We start from the raw sequence: 17,159 nt of genomic DNA on the forward strand, positions 1-17,159 counted from the left end.
AACACACCTGAATCAAATGATTAGTTCATTACCAGGCCTCTGGAGAACTTCAAGAAATGCTGAGGAGTCATTTAGCCCTTTAAATCAGCTGTGATGGATCATGGACACATCTAAAACCTGCAGGACACCAGCACTCGAGGCCTGGAGTTGCCTACCCCTGTTCTAAACCATTGTTTCCAGACCAAATATTTAAAAAATTTCACCCGTTCCATTGTTGCTGGATGCCTGTTGGGTGTTTTAGATATTTAATACCCTTAAAAGAAACAGTAATAGGGGATGCATAAATTATAAATTAGACCAACAAAACCTCAGCTAACTGATTCAACTGATTAGTGTTGATTACTGATTTTATCTGTATTTGTATCCTCTTCATACATAGAAAAGCCATCCATCAGCTGTATTAATATAATTTATTTTTGATCCCTTTTGCAATATGCACACCACATTAGATGTGCACCACCATCTTCACTGTATTTTTACATTTTATGACACTGTGAATCTTCTACATTGTGCCTGTGTCTTCCTTCCACTGATATTAAAGCCGGTACAAAAACCCTGCATTACTGTAGTTCCAGCAGTGACAATGCAGAACATCTTGTTATAGTTTTCAGTAAAGCACACAGTCCCCTCCCTCTCTCTCCTGCATAGAAAGTGATGGCTCAAGTCCCACAGATACGACAAATCTTACACATCCTGATAACAGCTGTCATATCCTCCTTGCAAAAAACAGCTTCACGCTGCATTGCAACCACATATATCAAACTAGAGCAACAATGCAAGGAGAAAATTTATAAATACATATCTACATGGAGCATCCTCTCTGTGAGCGAGACTCAGCTGAACAATAAATTAAAGATACGCGCCACAAAAAAAAAAAAAATAAAGAAAAAAAATCACTGCACAGCTAAACAGATATGATAGTTTGAGTGGTTTATTTCCTCACCTTGGCAGCACTCTTCAGCTGATACATGGAGGGGTCGTCAGCTGGTTTGCCTGCAGCACATTTGGTGGCACCAATGAGTTCGGCCAGAGCCTTGGCCACATCCCGCACCGCGTTTATCAGAACCACCTGGGGGGATAGAGCTGGAATCAATACAGCACAATGGTCAAAGTAAAGGTTTATCAGTTGAGCCCTAGGGAGAGGATTTACCACTGCAGTCCTTATCACTCCCACCTTGTCATGATACTTCAGACTTAGTGGAGGGTAGAGATAGAGACATATACACAGGGGAAGGAAGAGACCATGTTTATCAGATCAAACTGCAATTATATAGAAAAATCTTACATACTTACTACTATCTACAAGAAAGATAGTAGATGACTAACAATAGAGTACCATATTATGATGACTGCTGAATTATAAAAGTTCTTTCTGGAGATAAATATATACTTTTTTAACCACTCTATTTCAGATTCTGATTACCTGTGTCTCTGGGTCCTCAGAGCCCATACTGGTTGCTCCCAGTTTGACCACCTCTGTGAGCTGAGTGATGGTCTTGGCTGAAGACTGGGCAGCCTGGGCCAGTTTCTCCTGGGTTGACGCTGCCCCAGCAACCAGCAGCTTGGTGTCTTCCACTAGTGCCTTGGCTGTCTTCAAGATGCTTTCCCTAAAGGATGGGACACATTGTGACACAATCTGCTCCAAAGTCACACTTAACAGCGATAGGAAAGAAAGCCATGACTGCTTTCTGAGCAAAACTACTGCACATTATGTGAAATGCAGGTCAGTGTTTAGCTTTCTTGGCAGCTGCATTTCTTTCAAGTGAGTCATCAAAACAAGACTGAGGCTCAAGTGTATGGAGAACAGTGTAAGTGCAGCAACTTAAAGATATAACTCCCATGTGCCGCGAATCTGTAAATCCATTTCACATTTTTAACATCTCAAATGGGACTTTATGGTAACAGGAGGTTTAGAGTTTTGGTCTTTGCCTGAATGTCTTGCTTGTGTCTCATCGCACCTGTGGTCTGCAAAGGACTCTTCATTCTCAGGGTTAAGTGTTCCAGCTGAGGCGAACATGATGGTGGTGTCCAGGTCAGCAATAATTCCAGAAACTGCGCCTGCTGCAGTGATACAGGCCTGAGTGCCTTTGTTTCCTGCTTGTAGGGCTGAAAGTACCAAGGACACCTGGAACATGCATGTGTTACAATAGTTAGACAGCAAGGTCCCTTAAACATCTTGTTAGAAGGCGTAAAAAAGGCTAAAAGTTAACCTTGTTGATATATTGTGCCGGTTTAATGATTGTACAGCAGGTGTTGTCTGAGACTTTTATAAGTGAAACGAGTTACCCTGCAAATGTTCAGAAACATCTGGAAGATATGGATTAAACAAGGAAGCTGGGAATAAGAGGAATGGGCCCCACTAAACGTTAAATCAGAGTCTGCTATGCATTCACATTAAGTCAGTGAGCCTAATGCTGCAAGTCACACAACTCCCTCGAAGACTCGTGTCTGCTCATCACTCATAAACAAATGGAGGGCCCTGAGGTGTGCATTTCAACAAGGCACAAGCTTCACATATCAACAAGTGTGAGAGCACAAATTATTCAAGACTGATATGAGCGCCGAATCAAATCATTTCCTTGGAGTGAAGACAAAATGTGTGAGCAGCATGGCTAGAAGCTGCCAGGGTCACAGCGTGGAGACATTAATATTGTCAACTGCACAGTGTGAGGGTGGTCAGAAGAACATGGCCTCATGAGTGCTACAATAATACAGTCAGGCGACGCTAAAATTTGATTCATTTAATCTTTTTTTCTACAAAATGTAAGATTAAAAAAATAATAATAATAAATTATTGTATTATTATATATTACCGCACAAGCTTATCTTCTTTATAGCTTTATGTGATTAGCTATAATTAAAGAATACAGCTATAACACTGAGCAATGATTTAACCATTTTGTAAAATGCTAAAACTGAATTCATGTTTCATGTTACATAGATGAGATTTTGAAAGTCAAAATAATGTGGAAAATTAGCTTTTTCCCCTGAATGAGCCGTTTAGGTTTCTATCCATATCGCTTACCTTCTCTGTGACTGCACGGGCGCACTCGATGAGCTCCCGTTTGGAGAAGCTGTCCGTAGGGCTGAGCTGCAGGGCTCCAGCCTTCTGGACCAGGTAAATACAGCCATGGCCCAATTCTTGCACCCGCGTCTTTATCTGGAAGCCAACCTGAAAGCATAACCAGGCATCAGCTTCACTGCAGCCATCTCATTTGTGTCATTATACTACACAATAATCTCCTTAACTGGCATCTCTCTTATCCAGCGGGTGGGTGATAAATGATTTCAAGCACCCTCAGAGAGGGAATGCTGGCACTACACCTTTAATTTCCAGACTGCAATTCATGGGTGGGTGGTACTTCATTACAAGCATCACTATAGGCTTTTAGACTTGTAGAGGCGAAATGTCGCTATGGTAACCAGCAGTCTGTTATATACAAGATATTGATAAGAGCGGTGTGCTTATTAGTGCAATATTTCCACACATTGCTGTCCTCTGGACAACAGAGAAAAGCTTCAAGTCAAGAGTCCGTGGGTGCTGCGAGAGACTGATGCTGGAGGGTTACATTTCTGTTTGATCTCACATTGCTGGTGCAGCCTTGAGGAAGAGGCGTCATATCAAAGAACACCAAACATCTGCTCTGATCAGTGTGTGAGCAAATACATCCGGAAGCATTTTGGTGTAAAATGCAGACCTATGCTGATAACTCAGTCTGACATTTCTGCAGCACAATTGCTAAAAGATGCAATGAATAATGATTTTTTTTTTTCCCATACAGGAGTGTAACGTTCCCCCCCCACATCCTCCACAAAAAAGAAAAAAGAAAAAAAGTGTTCTCACCTCCTCTGGCTCTGCAGTGGCTGCAGCAAGGTATCCTTGGTGTGCCAGCTGTCCGTAGTCCACCGTCACCTGAGAGGCAAGGCCACCGAGCTCTTCGGGGCAGGTTACCGACTTAGTCATCTGCGAGAATATGCATCAACTGATTAATGTTCCTTCAGCACTATCGTCAAACATTGGCATTGAAGATTTAATGTAAATACTGCAGACATGAGTGACGCATGAATATTGTAATGCATTTGCATGCTCACCATCTCCTGTGCTGTGATGGCAATGGCCTTAGAAAATTTGACCATGGTGGTTTGGTAGTCTACAAAGGAACCCTCGGGTTCAGGGGGTGTTCCTTCAGCCAGCTGTAAAGATTAAACGGTAGCTACAGATTTGGTTTAAGGTGTATACATAAACAAATATTCACAAATATGAATTAGAAAATCAATAACCTAATTTCGAATGAACACGCTTAATAATGAACAATACAGAGTTAGTTTTATTCTGCATCATTTGAAAATCCTTTAAGTGTATCTTGCTTTGTCCATTGATGCAGGTTCCAGAAAGAAATGGAAAATTTTTGCACACCAGACAGATCAGGCTGATCATTAAATATGTAAGGATGATATGCTATCTGCCTTTTTCAGATGCATTTGTGCTCCGAGTCCAAAGAGAGAGCGCTGAGTGTTTTATTTTTTCAGCTGGAGAATGTCCAGTGAATTAGTAAATATGTTGGTTGCAGTGCATTGACAAAGTCAATAAATCTTAGATAGACAAAATACTTGTAATGTCCTGGATGTCAGATTACACCAAAACAGTATACAATTGTTATTCTTTACTTCACATGTGAAGGATACATATGAAATTTCCTACAATTCCTACAAAAGTCTACAATTAATAGATTAAAAGTGCTGTGCTGAATTTGCTAATTCCAACCTTATTTCTTTCCCCTGAAGCAGATACAACCCCATTTGTTTCACAGTTACGTGTCAAATGATATATTTTTTTAAATGTATACATTTATTAAGCCGTTTCCACTTTGTGTTCTTCACGGATATTCCATTTTCTAGATAACATGCACATTCTAATTAAAAGTGTAAAAGGCACAAGAAGGGAAAAAATAGGTGTTTGCTGAACTGGGCCAAGTGCTTTACATCCGAGTTTGCACATGTCGCTGTCAGTTACTAACTAGACTGTCAACACACATGACCTCTAGCAATATGACTGAAAACTAACATCACCAGTGGGCTGTGGATTTTAAAACGTGCCATCTTCTGGACTAATAAGAGTCATAGACAAGCACACTCTTTCAGAACACCCACTGTGGCTTTGAGAGAAAGCTCATTCTGCTTTCAGACAAGTCGGAGGTCAAGTGGAAACTTGAAATCCACTCAAAGTACTCAAGAAACATTCTCTTGAAACTGAATGACGACAACAACAATCTTTACTCACCCTGCCCATAGCCTCAGCGATGGACTCTACCATACCCCCAACCATGCCGCCCTCGCTCGCTGCCTCATTCAGAGTCACCATGATGTCGTCAACAGCCTCCTTCATCAGCTGGGCTGCTTCATTGATGGCATCGTGTGTGTGGGATGCCTGAGGACACGGGCAGCTGATTAACGTTACTGTGACGCCATCTCGGTTTAGCCAGGAGGTAATTCATCAGCTTGACAACAGCTCTACAGTGCACCTCAAGCTAGTAAGAACTCAGTGTCCAACTAGAGGACGTGTCACCAGGCTGGTTCCTTTCTGATTTAAGAACAGACATCATCCCTGCTGGCTAATAATTCAAACTTAGTCTAGTTTGTACAATAGTAAATCTATATCTCAGAATGTAGCCATAAAAATAAAATTATAAAAGCCTGGGGTAGTCAGACAATCTGATAAGAAAAAAAAAAAAAGCTTCTAAGGAGCTAATTTCAATGTTTTATGGCTGTAATGATGGCAGCAGAGTTTGAGTAAAAGCACAATCATTTCAGAATGGGATTAGAAGTTGTGCTATGAACAGGTTTAAAAAAAATCACTTAAATCTTAAAATCAATTCCAGCACTAATATAGAAAACTTAAAAAGAACTCCTGAGGCTTTGTTCTGCTCAGTTTGATAATACAAATGGTTTATAGCTGAAAGAATTAGAGAAACTGTGAAAGAAGGGATTCATTAATGTGCAACAATGAATGGACTGACAACGATGGACAAAGATGTTCCATTATTTTTGAAACTCGTTGTTTTCCATTCCATTACAGCTCATCTCTGAAGTCAGGCAAAACACAGCATCGACACGAATAGTAAAATTGACTCTGTGCACTACCTTTGGGTTTCCCCCGCCTTCCTTGGCAGCATAAAGCATCTGCAGGGCGGACTCAGCAAGCGTCTTGGTCTGGTCCAGGATGGTCATCTGCTGCTGGTGGTCATGCAGCTTAGAGGCCAGGCCCACCGATGCCATAATGAGTGGCTCAAAGTAACTGGCCAGCTGGGTTACCTGAGACAAAGCATTTAGGACAGTAGTCAGAGAAAAGTTGAACCAAAACATACAAAACTGTGTGTTTGCCTCCTAAATTCAGAGGGAATGAAGAGATACACTGTCAGACTAGCACCTTGTGTCCTAGTTGGGCAGCTTCGCCTCGGGCAGCTGTAAAGACTGGATCAATGAGATGACCAATCTCCTGTACCGAGGATGTCAGCTGCTCCTGGAGTGCCTGGTGAGTTACAACAGCAGGGAATTACAGTAAAAGTCTCAACAGAAAGACTACAGATCTCATTAAGTTCCTCTTCCCTCTCACACAGGATACAGCTGATGGGGGATTTGAACTCACTTCCATGGAGATATCATCTCTGCAGGGTAGGGTCTGGCCAACCGCTGCTAGTGAAGCTTGCTCAATGTCCCGGATACACTTATTGATGTTATCAATGGAGTAATCACACTCCCTCTGTCCCGGTGCCTTGTCCCTGTCACCAGAAATAATGGGAAAAAAAGAGACAAATGTCTCCACCTTAATGTGCAAATAAATATATAATAAGAAAATCTGGAGATTTGAGTTGTAAGAAAAATGATGCTCATATCTACCCATAGCAGATTAGCTTAGATAAATATAAACAGTGAAAACAAGGAAAAGAAGCTTGCTTGGTTAAAAAAAATAAAGATCAAAAAATGAAAAAATATATATTCACCTAAAGCCCTAAAGCTCACAAATGAATCTGTAATGCAATCTGTAATCTTGCAGTCATATTATTACCATGGGCTTTACCAGGCAATCAGCACATAGTCACAATGGTCTACCTAGCTAATCAGCCACTGGCTTGAAACTCATTTTTGTTATGCAGGCATGAGAACGCCATCATTTTTCATTCAGCTCCCGAGAGAAAGTGGCAACACGTTTCCTTCAAATGCTTGAATACTCGAAAAATACTGACAGTCAAGGTTAAATGTTAATGTCTGTTAATTGTAGGTCTTAGTTGCTGTGAGAGCTGGTAGGACACCACATAATGAAATGTGTTTCAGATCCACCGTAGCGAGCCCCACCGTTCGCTAATCTATTACTAAGCAGTGGGGAACTCAGTAGCTATATACTAATGCAGCAATTTCCTGCTTAGCTGAAAAGTTGTCACAAAAAAGTCCTCCAATATGAGAATTTATTTTCTCTCACTGCAAGGAAACCTTTCTAAACTTTGAAGACATGGCTGCAGAGACAGATATGATCACAGGCGGGATTAACACAAACCTAATAGAGGTGATGAGACTCTTGATGGAGTCAGAAACTGTCCTGGAGTGGCCGGCTAGTATGGACCAGGTGGGGGGATCTTTGGGGTTAAGGACCAGTGAGCGGGCTGTTTCTAGAAGGTAAGTGGAGCTATCGAGCATGGAGCGGGCTGAACGCACAATGGGCTCCTGTGCTGCTGAGCCCTGTGGAAATGAAAAGATTAGTGTAGGAGAAACAACGGCCCAGGTAACAGCTCGACAGTGAAGAGCTAGCTATACTGGTCTGACAGCTGTTAATATTCCTTGACTACCTGAGCGAGATCAAAGGTGCAATCAAAGGGAGGGATGAGATTAGACAGGCAGCTTTACACAGACTCACGAAGAAACACCTTCAGTCTTTATGATACGAGCAAAACCCCCCCTTGACAATTAGATTAACAAGCTGAAGATTAGAGCAGCTGTGCTAAGAGAAAGTGCCGTTAAACACTGCCCTCCAACAGATTACAGCCATAAAGCTTTTAGAGGACTATGCGCAAACTATTGCACTCAGATTGAACAAAAAATACATCCTTCTTTTTGAGCCTTTCCTTGACAATAACAAAAGGACCTCAATTCAATTTCCTCTCCTGCTCACAGCACAAACCTTTGCTTGTTGGCTCAAGTAAAAGGCAGTTTTTAAGCAAACTGAATACACAAGTCACAAACACTCGTTTAATCTCACTGAAAAGCGCAATATCTTCTGTAGGATGAACTGAACATTTTCACTGCTCCTAAAAAAAAAAAGTCACAGATCTCATTTGTGTTGTTGAAAAGATTTTTATTAACTTTCCGTCATTTAACTAGAAAAGGTGAAGGACATTTTAAAGGAGCATTATAAACAAGCATCAACTGAACGAATACCTCATTGCTGATCTGAGCTGGAATGCTTGCAAAATCGGGGTTGTTGGCAAAGGTCGTCAGGTTTTCCACAGCCTCGAGGAGCGGGGCTGTAGCAACGCGGCACCTGTTTCTATTCTCTTCGGAAAAATCCCCATCCAAGGCCTGAAATAAGACAGTCATGAGTATTTGTTCATTTGGCTGTTTTTGTAAGTGTGTAACTACTTATACACACATCTGTATCTTCTCACTTGACGAAAAAGATATCTGTAACAAATTTACACTCAACGTTTTGATCAGTTGGAGAGTTGACCTTGATGGTTTTGACAAGGTTGGCTGTGGTGTTGGCCACCTCTTTGGCTGACTGGACAAACTGTCTCCTAGCCACTGGGTTGGAAGTTTTAGAAGAGGCCAGGCGACAGGCGTTACAGAGAGCCGAGGTGTGCTTGGCTACAATTGTTGCTGCAGACAAGACCTTATGAACAAATGAACCAAAACCATTAACAAAGAGGAACAGCTGTATAAAATAAAATTAGGTAAGGCATGGGGGCATTGATTCTTTAAACACAGAGGTCAGGTTTATTCTTAAAAACTGTATTTAATTAAAGAGATATGACAGAATTAACAGCAAGTTATTAAAGACTACTCAGTCTCCATATGCCAGGGGACTAATGTTCTGCAGCCTTTAATGGATCTTACCTGTGAGGGACTGCTGGCAGGATCCACTAAGTTCTGACAAGCCATCTGTATAGCTTGGTGGGCTCGTGCAAACTGAATGGGATCCACCAGCCCCTCGTGGCCTGACTGACTACTGGGATCAGAAACACCTACAAGATAAGAGGCCTGTGGAGTAGAAAACAAAAGCGTGTTATGTGCTCCCAGTTACACTGGATACCCCCCAAACACAAAGGGACACAAAGGGGAATACAGAGCAGGCCGTGGCCAAGGCTGCTACACCCACTCCATAGGAATGGGGTCCACATCTTATGAGTCTGTGGTTGGGACACCAAGAGCTGAGAAATGTTGAACAACCATGGTCCATGAAAACCATCAAGAGAACCTGCACAAACACTGAAATTCTCTACGCCAACAACAATGCGAGTGCCTATATCTATGACTGAGTGGACAAGAGCTTCACACCAAAACCCAAAACAACCCAAAACCCACACAAAACAACAAAGACAATGACTCTGTGTGGCCACCAACAGAGCACAACAGAAACAACTGGATGTCCCACAATCATCTGACATTTTCTGTGGAACACACAAGAAGATGACCCCACTCCTCTGCATTTCAAGTAGTGATCCAATGTTAGATGTGTGATTCTGTATGGGGTAAAACCTTAAATAACCAGGCTGAAGCTCAGTTAATAAAGAGGGAGCAAAAACTAAGAAAGCCAAATCTTAAATGATCCCGGCCAAGTGCTCCCAGTTGTACTACTTAACCCCACCTACTAGGAACCTGCAAGACAACACAGAGGGACAACCAGGGGAAAACCCAGCAGTGCAAGGCCAAGGCAGAGATCCGTTACATCATTCATAGCTGTTGATTCACAAGGCTAATACCTCCACTGTTCTTAGACTGGTGCAAATCGATCCAATAGGACATCACACAAAGTTGGTACTAGTCAGCTGGCAGGGTGAAGATTGTTTAATGTCTGTTCTGAGTATGTCAGATATTTGCACCTCTGTTGGGTATCGACTAGAAGGGTTCAGGGCAGCAGTTCATGCGTGAAAGTGATTTCCACCTTGTGAAGATGTCTCAATTTCCTTTTACGCCGTATGTCTTGGGCTATGTCAACCTTAAAAATTGATAGCAATTTGCTTTTTTAAACAAAGTGTGTGTTTAATTCTAGGTATCTAAAAATAAAGAGAAAAAGGGAAGGCGAGCGCAGAAGCAGGGTAAGTCAGAGCGAGTTAGTATGGCGCTGTGATCTCACCTGTCCTGCAGCCTCTGTCAGCCCACACAGAGCTTTGGACGCCAAGCCCACGCTCTCCCCGAAGGCCACCACATCACCTGTCTTACAGTGCTGAGAAATGCCTGCCATTGACTCCCCTAGGACCTGAGGCACATGAAAATGGAGAAAATGTGGACAAATTAGGTCTTCAGCTGCCTACCATGTAAAATATTTGACAGTTAGTATACATAGTGCACTAGGTTATTTTATACGCCTGTACTTTTGAATTCTCCATGACGCTCTCGATGCAATCAAAGTAGGAGAGCTCGTTGACGGGCTCACTGGGGTTATCCAGCAGACCTCTGACAGCCTGAATACAGACGGAGACACAACAACTTAAACTACAATATTGCATTTCTACGTTGATATCCTTGGAAGTTTATCAGCTACTTAATTCAGACCTGAGGCTAACATTATAATTATAAATTGATCTGTGCAGAGATAAATCATCATAATCAAGGCCTTAAATGAACAATATTAATATCATTTAAAACTATTCATAGTATAATCATCGGTAGGCTTCAGAATGTAAAAATGCTCCTGTTATATTAGTGTTGCTAATGCAGCTACTGCACTATTGTTCTGAATGTATTATCCAGCTATAAAACATGGCTATATAGGAGGAATCTAATGGAAAATAGTGGGAAACCATGAGAAAAAAAAATACAAAACTCATAAACTTTATTTAAAAAACATGAAATACAGGCATGCATAGAAACCAGAAAACCTCTGTGTGGTATCCTGTATGTGAGGAAAGCTACCTCCAACTCCCTCAAGGCGTTGTCACACTCCTTTTGTCCTGCTGCTTGCTGTGTACAGAGCGTTATCAGCTGGTTAATACTCTCTGTCACCGCCCTGAAACACACAGGCAGCCACACAGCCTCTTTAGCTCTCACATGTGTCCTCTGCATGCACGCACAGGCTGGCTTCACTCACACATGCTTTTAGCCCCCCTACTCAAGCACGGCACTGCCGGCTTCTCGCTGCGATTGGATAACACAGCTCACAGGAGTGCCGAGATTGTCTCGAGTTTGTGTTCAGCCTTGCTGAGCACAGACAGGCTCAAGCCAAGGCTTCCATCTTCCTAATTAGACAGAGAGAAGTCAGTCAGGCCTAAAGCCCTGCGGGACCAGCTGCTTGGCTTCTCTCCACTAAGGGGAGGATACGTACTCCCCCTAGCAATGCCGAACAGACACGCTGTAGGAGCGGCATACAGATGTAGTAAGAAGCTGTTTTCTATAGCTATCATTACTTGCTACAGATCTTGAGCCAGGATTCACATGATATATACTACTGAGCTGTTCACCTCACTGGCAAATACAACATAGCATTCAGAAAATTTGACACATTTCAGGTACTGCTTGAGTTTTATCGCACCTTGCTGCCACAGCTAGGAGATTCTTAGCATTGGCTGCACCTGGATCCACAGACAGAGACTTGGCAGCCAGTAGCAGCTTACTGGATGCCATGGAGATGTTCTTCAGATTACCGATGACTTGGATCTGGTCATCCTTACTCTGTACATGCAAGGAAGAAGAAAAATTCAGGTGAATTTTGTTTTTGATGGTTTCAAATCTGTATTAAATGTTGTGTTACAATTATTAAACCGTATTGGTTAGACTGTTCTACTTTACAGTAATGGCTATCCTCTTTTGTCACATAACAGGTATTTTTGAGTCTTTGATTGTCAAATTTATGTAATGTTTGTTTTTTAGTCAAATTAATATTGTGTGTATAAGTGATAATTATCGATTAATAATTTGTATGCAATATTATTGTGTTCCAAGTTTATTATATCAAAAAGCCTAACTCTAATTTTTGTTGTCACGGCTAAAAACTGCTGTTCTGATTAAAGAAGTAATGCACTTTGTGGGTTTGACTTTAGTCTCATAAATTCCCCACAAAATTGAATTTTCTCCTGAAACTCAGAGTACCCAAGACCGTTAGGCTATTTCATGTGGGAAAGATTTCCGACAACGGTGCGCGCGCCTCCTTTCACAGAGCAGCACAAACCGGCTCTAACCAGAATAAAAGAGAAGCAGGTGCCTCCGGTGTAGAAAAGAACAAGGGGACAAGTTAATCAGAGTCTCTAGACTTTGAAACCGACACCTCATGGGTCCTCAACTGGCAGCTTCATTAAACGGTATCCACAAAAATCTATTTCAGCGCCAAAAGTGAAGAGGTGATTCCAAGATGCTGGCCTTGAAGGCATGGTTACAAAGAAAAAGCTTATATCTGAGACTATACACTAAAATGAGCCATTTGTGGCAGAAAAACACAAACGTTATCAGGGGAATCTGAAAAAAAGAAAAAGTTGTGGACAAACAAAATAAACACCTGAGGTGTTTAATTCCATGCAGACATGTTGAAGAAATGCGATAGCTGTTGTAAAGTAAGAGATTAGTACAGGTTAAAAACAGTCTTGAACAAGAAAGGTAGTCCCTTTACTTTTCATATGCCGTGGACACCACTTCATTGGAGCTAATTTGCTCCTATAAAAGGTAAAGAACGAACTCAACATGTGACCCCAAATTATGCAACATACCTAGTTCGCCTTTATTCTGTTTACCATGGAATGACCAGCACAGTCTGGGTGGTGAGCGATCAGTTTGATAGTATTCTACTTAGACAGGAGTCAAGACCTACAAACCAGTCCAAGCTGTGGGAGTATCTTCAGGACACATGAGATAAAATTTCCCATGTGTACTAGTGTACATCCTCTTCAGTGTCTGATATTTAGAATTTTGAATGAATGAGCAAAATATTCAGAACAAGAACATCACACAAAGCATCTGAATACGTTAGAGCTCTTTGGAGGAATTAGCGTGACTAACTGAATGCAATAGCTTTTGGTTAGTAAAGTAATGCAAAGATGCACTCTGCATTTGAAGCTTTTGAGTTTACCTGATAAAAACTTTAAATGAACTGCTGGCACTGGATCACTATTAAACTGTGTCACTGGAGCGTGAAGTCTTTGTATGGTCATGAAACCTACCTGGGTGTGTCCTGCCATCTCAATGCCAGCATCCAGGAACTCATCAAAGTCTTGGCTAAACTTCCCTGAGGCTGCAGCCAGCTGGCTGCTTCTTCCACGAGAGGAGTGGACGACCTCGCCTGCGGAGTGGTTGAGTTCAGCTGCTGTGTGGTTCAGATCAGACTGAGCCTCTTGGAATGTCTTACTGCAGGGAGGGAGCTTCAAAGACAAGACATACACATTAGGCCACACTTTGGAATATTAAAACTGCAGGCAAAAGGAAATATTCTGTTTGGGGATAAAGGGTCGATATATAAATACTCTCATGTCATTATGCAAACATAAAAGGCAAGAAATCCCTAAGAAAAAGCTTAAGCAACACTCACGAAGTCCACTAGTAGCTTCTTGCTGGCCTCGCCTATGCTCCTGAGGGCCATGTCAACATCCTTCTGGCCTGGCAGGCAATTCACACAATTATTAAGGGAGTGCGAAACAGCTTTGGCCACCTGCAACACAGTACAACATCTGTCAATGGTCCGTCATTAGTCATTCTAAAAATGTGCTACACAACAAAGCCCCAGAGCAAAGCTATATGTGGAGAAATATCTCAAATGCAAATTGGGCTCACAGCAGTGCACAATAATCCGTGTCACTAATTTATGCTGCTGTCACAGATATATGCCAAACAATATGTTTATCCCCTGAAGGGCTGCAGGAGAATGAACAATTTTACTCCAGCAAAACCTCTCCTGAGAGAGGGAAACCAGCCGAGAAATGCATAGCAGACAGGAAAAAAAGAGCAACACTTAGTAGAGGGGACGACTCTAATGGGAAAATCTTTACAAATCAGTAGATGAGGGAGACAGGGGCCATCAGTGCTCCTCAATCAATCAGTCGATCAGATCTATCAGATCTATCTATCGATCTGCTAATAAGTGGTATGCTACCTGTGCCAGTCTCTGCTGACTCTCAGCATCACCAGGATGAACCAGGGCCTGATGTGCTTCATGGATGAGCATGGCTGAGCCCTCCATCACACACTGGGCTGAGTCCAGCATGGCAGCTGCAGCCTGAGGCTCCTTGGTGCTGGCTGCCACACCTCGAGCGGCTTGAGCTAATGTCCTCAGAGCCTGTGCTGTTTCCCTAGCAGCAACACCTGTGAAAAATGAGTGACGATTTAGCAAATACATTAATTCCAGTGTCGCATTTCAGCAGCCCTGTTTAAGCAGTACTAACTGAGAGCTATGTGTATTTCTTGTCTTTACTAAAACTGCAATGACATTGTGCAAGTCAACAAGCAGGATTTCGCAGCACCACACTGTGAAAAAAAGAAAAAAAATCATTATACTCAAATAACTTCATTGTTTAAATAAATCACTTAATATGATAAATAAAGCCTCACACTGGAGGTCCCCTCAGCTTATTACACATAGAACTGGGGGAAAAAAAGAAAAAGCTGCAAATTGCATCAAATTGCATTAACCAGCAGAGTGGAGCCATTTGCTGATGGAATGTTAAATCCAGTGAAAAAAAAAGATTAATGAGTAGAGAGCAGCACCCTGGGCCACAGCATGAAGTACTGCCTCGGAGCACTCATTGTTATAAATGTTATTCTTTATCCGTCTTCATCTCAATTCCACTGAGATCCCCGTTTGAGCCAAAACTGACGGCAAAGCAGTGAAGCCATGTTGGATTCTCGGGGTTCGGTTCAAGGCGGTAATGACAGCACAGATAAAATAACATCTTTAGCTTGGTTTATCCTCAAGACTGACACTCGGCACAATTTTGAGAATTCCTTTTAAATAAAAGTCACAGGCAGTATTCCATATGTATCTAAATGGCTGCTCAAACTTCTCAGCCCCACTCGTGTATAAAATACACTACCTGTGTAATGTTCATTGCCTTGCGCAGCGCATGTCAGCAACTGGGCCATGGAAGAACCCACAGTCTTAGACGTACTTCCCAAATCCTGAGCGCATTTTTCCAGCTGTATAAGCGACAGAACACATAAATAACTCATTTGACTCATGGCTAAGATTTCTTTAGCATTTTGGTATCTCTACACAGCAGCTATCTCTAGCCTAATGAGATAAGCTAGATGAGAAACTGTAATTGTTTCTATTTACTGACCGTTTCTCCAGGAAGTGGTTTGAGTTGGCCATCAATGACAGACATCTTGGCATCCTGAAGTTCACTCTTGAGTGTCTGTACAGTTTTGAGGGCTAAGTCAATCTCCAGAGGGCCACAAGCTTCATGTGCCTTAAAAAAAATAAAAATAAAAAAGTAAAAAAAAACCCCCACAGACATAGCTGTTACTTAAACACAAGCCATACGCAGCAGACAAGATGCAATCCTGCATGTAAATGTGTGATGTGAGATCACAGAATTAGACTCTAATTGGACAGTGAATCTTTTCACTGATGGCCTGCATCAGTGAAAAGAATCATGCTCACGGATACCTTCTGCGTGGCAGTCCGGAGCTCCGCCAGGCAGGTAGCTAAATTCTTGGCACACTGGCCCAGTTGCATAGCAGCAGCTTGTTCGGCCACTGTTGGAACTGCTGACTTTGCAGACGCCACCATCTTACTCCCAGGCTGAGAGACAGTAATAGAAACACACCAAGAAATGAGATTCCTTTGATAGAGGGTTACGGTCACTCACTGTGTCAAGGTGAAATACAAACCTGTAAGAAGCTCTGGCTGGCCATGATGAGGGCGAGTTGGGGGCCCAGCTCCTCAGGCTGGGCTTGGCTGCTCCTCATTCCCTGCACCAACTGGGGAATACTATCTGCTACCATCTGAAATTAAACACCACATAATGTTTGCTTCATATGCCACACCATCATGACTTACTGAGAAAGGTGCTAACAAGGCTCCCAAACAAGACACTCCCTGTGACAACATGTATTATATGTAAATACAGGCTATAACATTAGTACAAAAGAGCACATCACAAAGATTACAGGATCATACCTTGCAGCTGTGAACTAGCTGTTGGTGTGAGGCTGTATTTTTGTTGGAAGCAGCTGCGTTTTGGGCAGCTGCGATGGTCTGTGTAGCAGCAGCCGCTGCCTGCTTAGCAGCGATCTGTTCAGAAGACACAAATGGAGAAAATGTAAGTAAGAGAGTGCTGCTTGGCTAAGAGGAATGTTCACTTTTGCTCTGCGCAGTATTATGCTGTCATGTTCTGTACTCCAACAGAGTTCTAATCAGACTAAAAGGGGTCACAACCAAAAGGTTTTGGAAGAAGAGGGAAATGGATGGAACTATGCTGCTCGGTCATGATTTCATGAAGTGATCAGTACTGCCTTCGCTTGGGCACATTTCCAGAACTAAAGCTAAAAATAGCCTGGCTTACATTAATTCATAGACACAAGACAGGGTTTGAAGCAATGACGGGACTGAAAACAAAGCTGTTAAATGGGTGAGGAGATACTGATGGAAAGATATACGTAACACATGGTATCGTTATATAGAGAAAATTCACATAACCCTAAAGACAGACAGACAGACAGATCGATCAAGTGCCCTTGTTATTCTTTTGCAATTTTAAAGAATGTGATCAGTATACAAAAGAAAATTTAATGGCTTCTTCCTTTGAACTTAACCCACTCAATCAAGTTTCATGAAATTCGGCTTGGTAGCTTTTGCATAATCTTGCAGAGAAACAGACAAACAAACCCCACCTATTACACTGCCACTTCAGCTTGTGGCTTGTCAGTGGAATACATAAAGTGATATGCTCATCATGCTGTCTGTATAAAACTGGATAAATTAAGGGGTCTTAAGGGTCATAGTGTCATCTGTTATATTTGTCACATGC

General features: G+C 42.1%; 1 protein-coding gene across 1 annotated transcript in view; it reads right to left on the bottom strand.

The window, feature by feature from the left end:
* LOC102210119 (talin-2-like) overlaps positions 1-17,159 on the bottom strand; it is an 87,459-nt gene that overhangs the window by 4,791 nt on the left and 65,509 nt on the right. The window contains exons 22-47 of the mRNA XM_013910057.1: positions 16,310-16,423; positions 16,021-16,134; positions 15,797-15,931; positions 15,468-15,596; positions 15,222-15,324; positions 14,285-14,493; positions 13,724-13,843; positions 13,359-13,556; positions 11,741-11,880; positions 11,125-11,218; positions 10,584-10,673; positions 10,346-10,468; positions 9,106-9,249; positions 8,696-8,881; positions 8,431-8,571; positions 7,553-7,734; positions 6,647-6,779; positions 6,428-6,529; positions 6,142-6,312; positions 5,282-5,428; positions 4,093-4,194; positions 3,845-3,964; positions 3,026-3,172; positions 1,959-2,125; positions 1,424-1,607; positions 944-1,069 (exon numbers count right to left, since the gene is read on the bottom strand). Of these exons, the coding sequence (XP_013765511.1) occupies positions 944-1,069; positions 1,424-1,607; positions 1,959-2,125; positions 3,026-3,172; positions 3,845-3,964; positions 4,093-4,194; positions 5,282-5,428; positions 6,142-6,312; positions 6,428-6,529; positions 6,647-6,779; positions 7,553-7,734; positions 8,431-8,571; positions 8,696-8,881; positions 9,106-9,249; positions 10,346-10,468; positions 10,584-10,673; positions 11,125-11,218; positions 11,741-11,880; positions 13,359-13,556; positions 13,724-13,843; positions 14,285-14,493; positions 15,222-15,324; positions 15,468-15,596; positions 15,797-15,931; positions 16,021-16,134; positions 16,310-16,423 (3,621 nt within the window). The remainder of the gene's footprint in view (positions 1-943; positions 1,070-1,423; positions 1,608-1,958; positions 2,126-3,025; positions 3,173-3,844; positions 3,965-4,092; positions 4,195-5,281; positions 5,429-6,141; positions 6,313-6,427; positions 6,530-6,646; positions 6,780-7,552; positions 7,735-8,430; positions 8,572-8,695; positions 8,882-9,105; positions 9,250-10,345; positions 10,469-10,583; positions 10,674-11,124; positions 11,219-11,740; positions 11,881-13,358; positions 13,557-13,723; positions 13,844-14,284; positions 14,494-15,221; positions 15,325-15,467; positions 15,597-15,796; positions 15,932-16,020; positions 16,135-16,309; positions 16,424-17,159) is intronic.

This window comes from Pundamilia nyererei, unplaced genomic scaffold, assembly GCF_000239375.1.
Source record: "Pundamilia nyererei isolate P.nyererei 1_Seehausen unplaced genomic scaffold, PunNye1.0 scaffold00035, whole genome shotgun sequence".
NCBI classification, from domain to species: Eukaryota; Metazoa; Chordata; class Actinopteri; order Cichliformes; family Cichlidae; genus Pundamilia; species Pundamilia nyererei.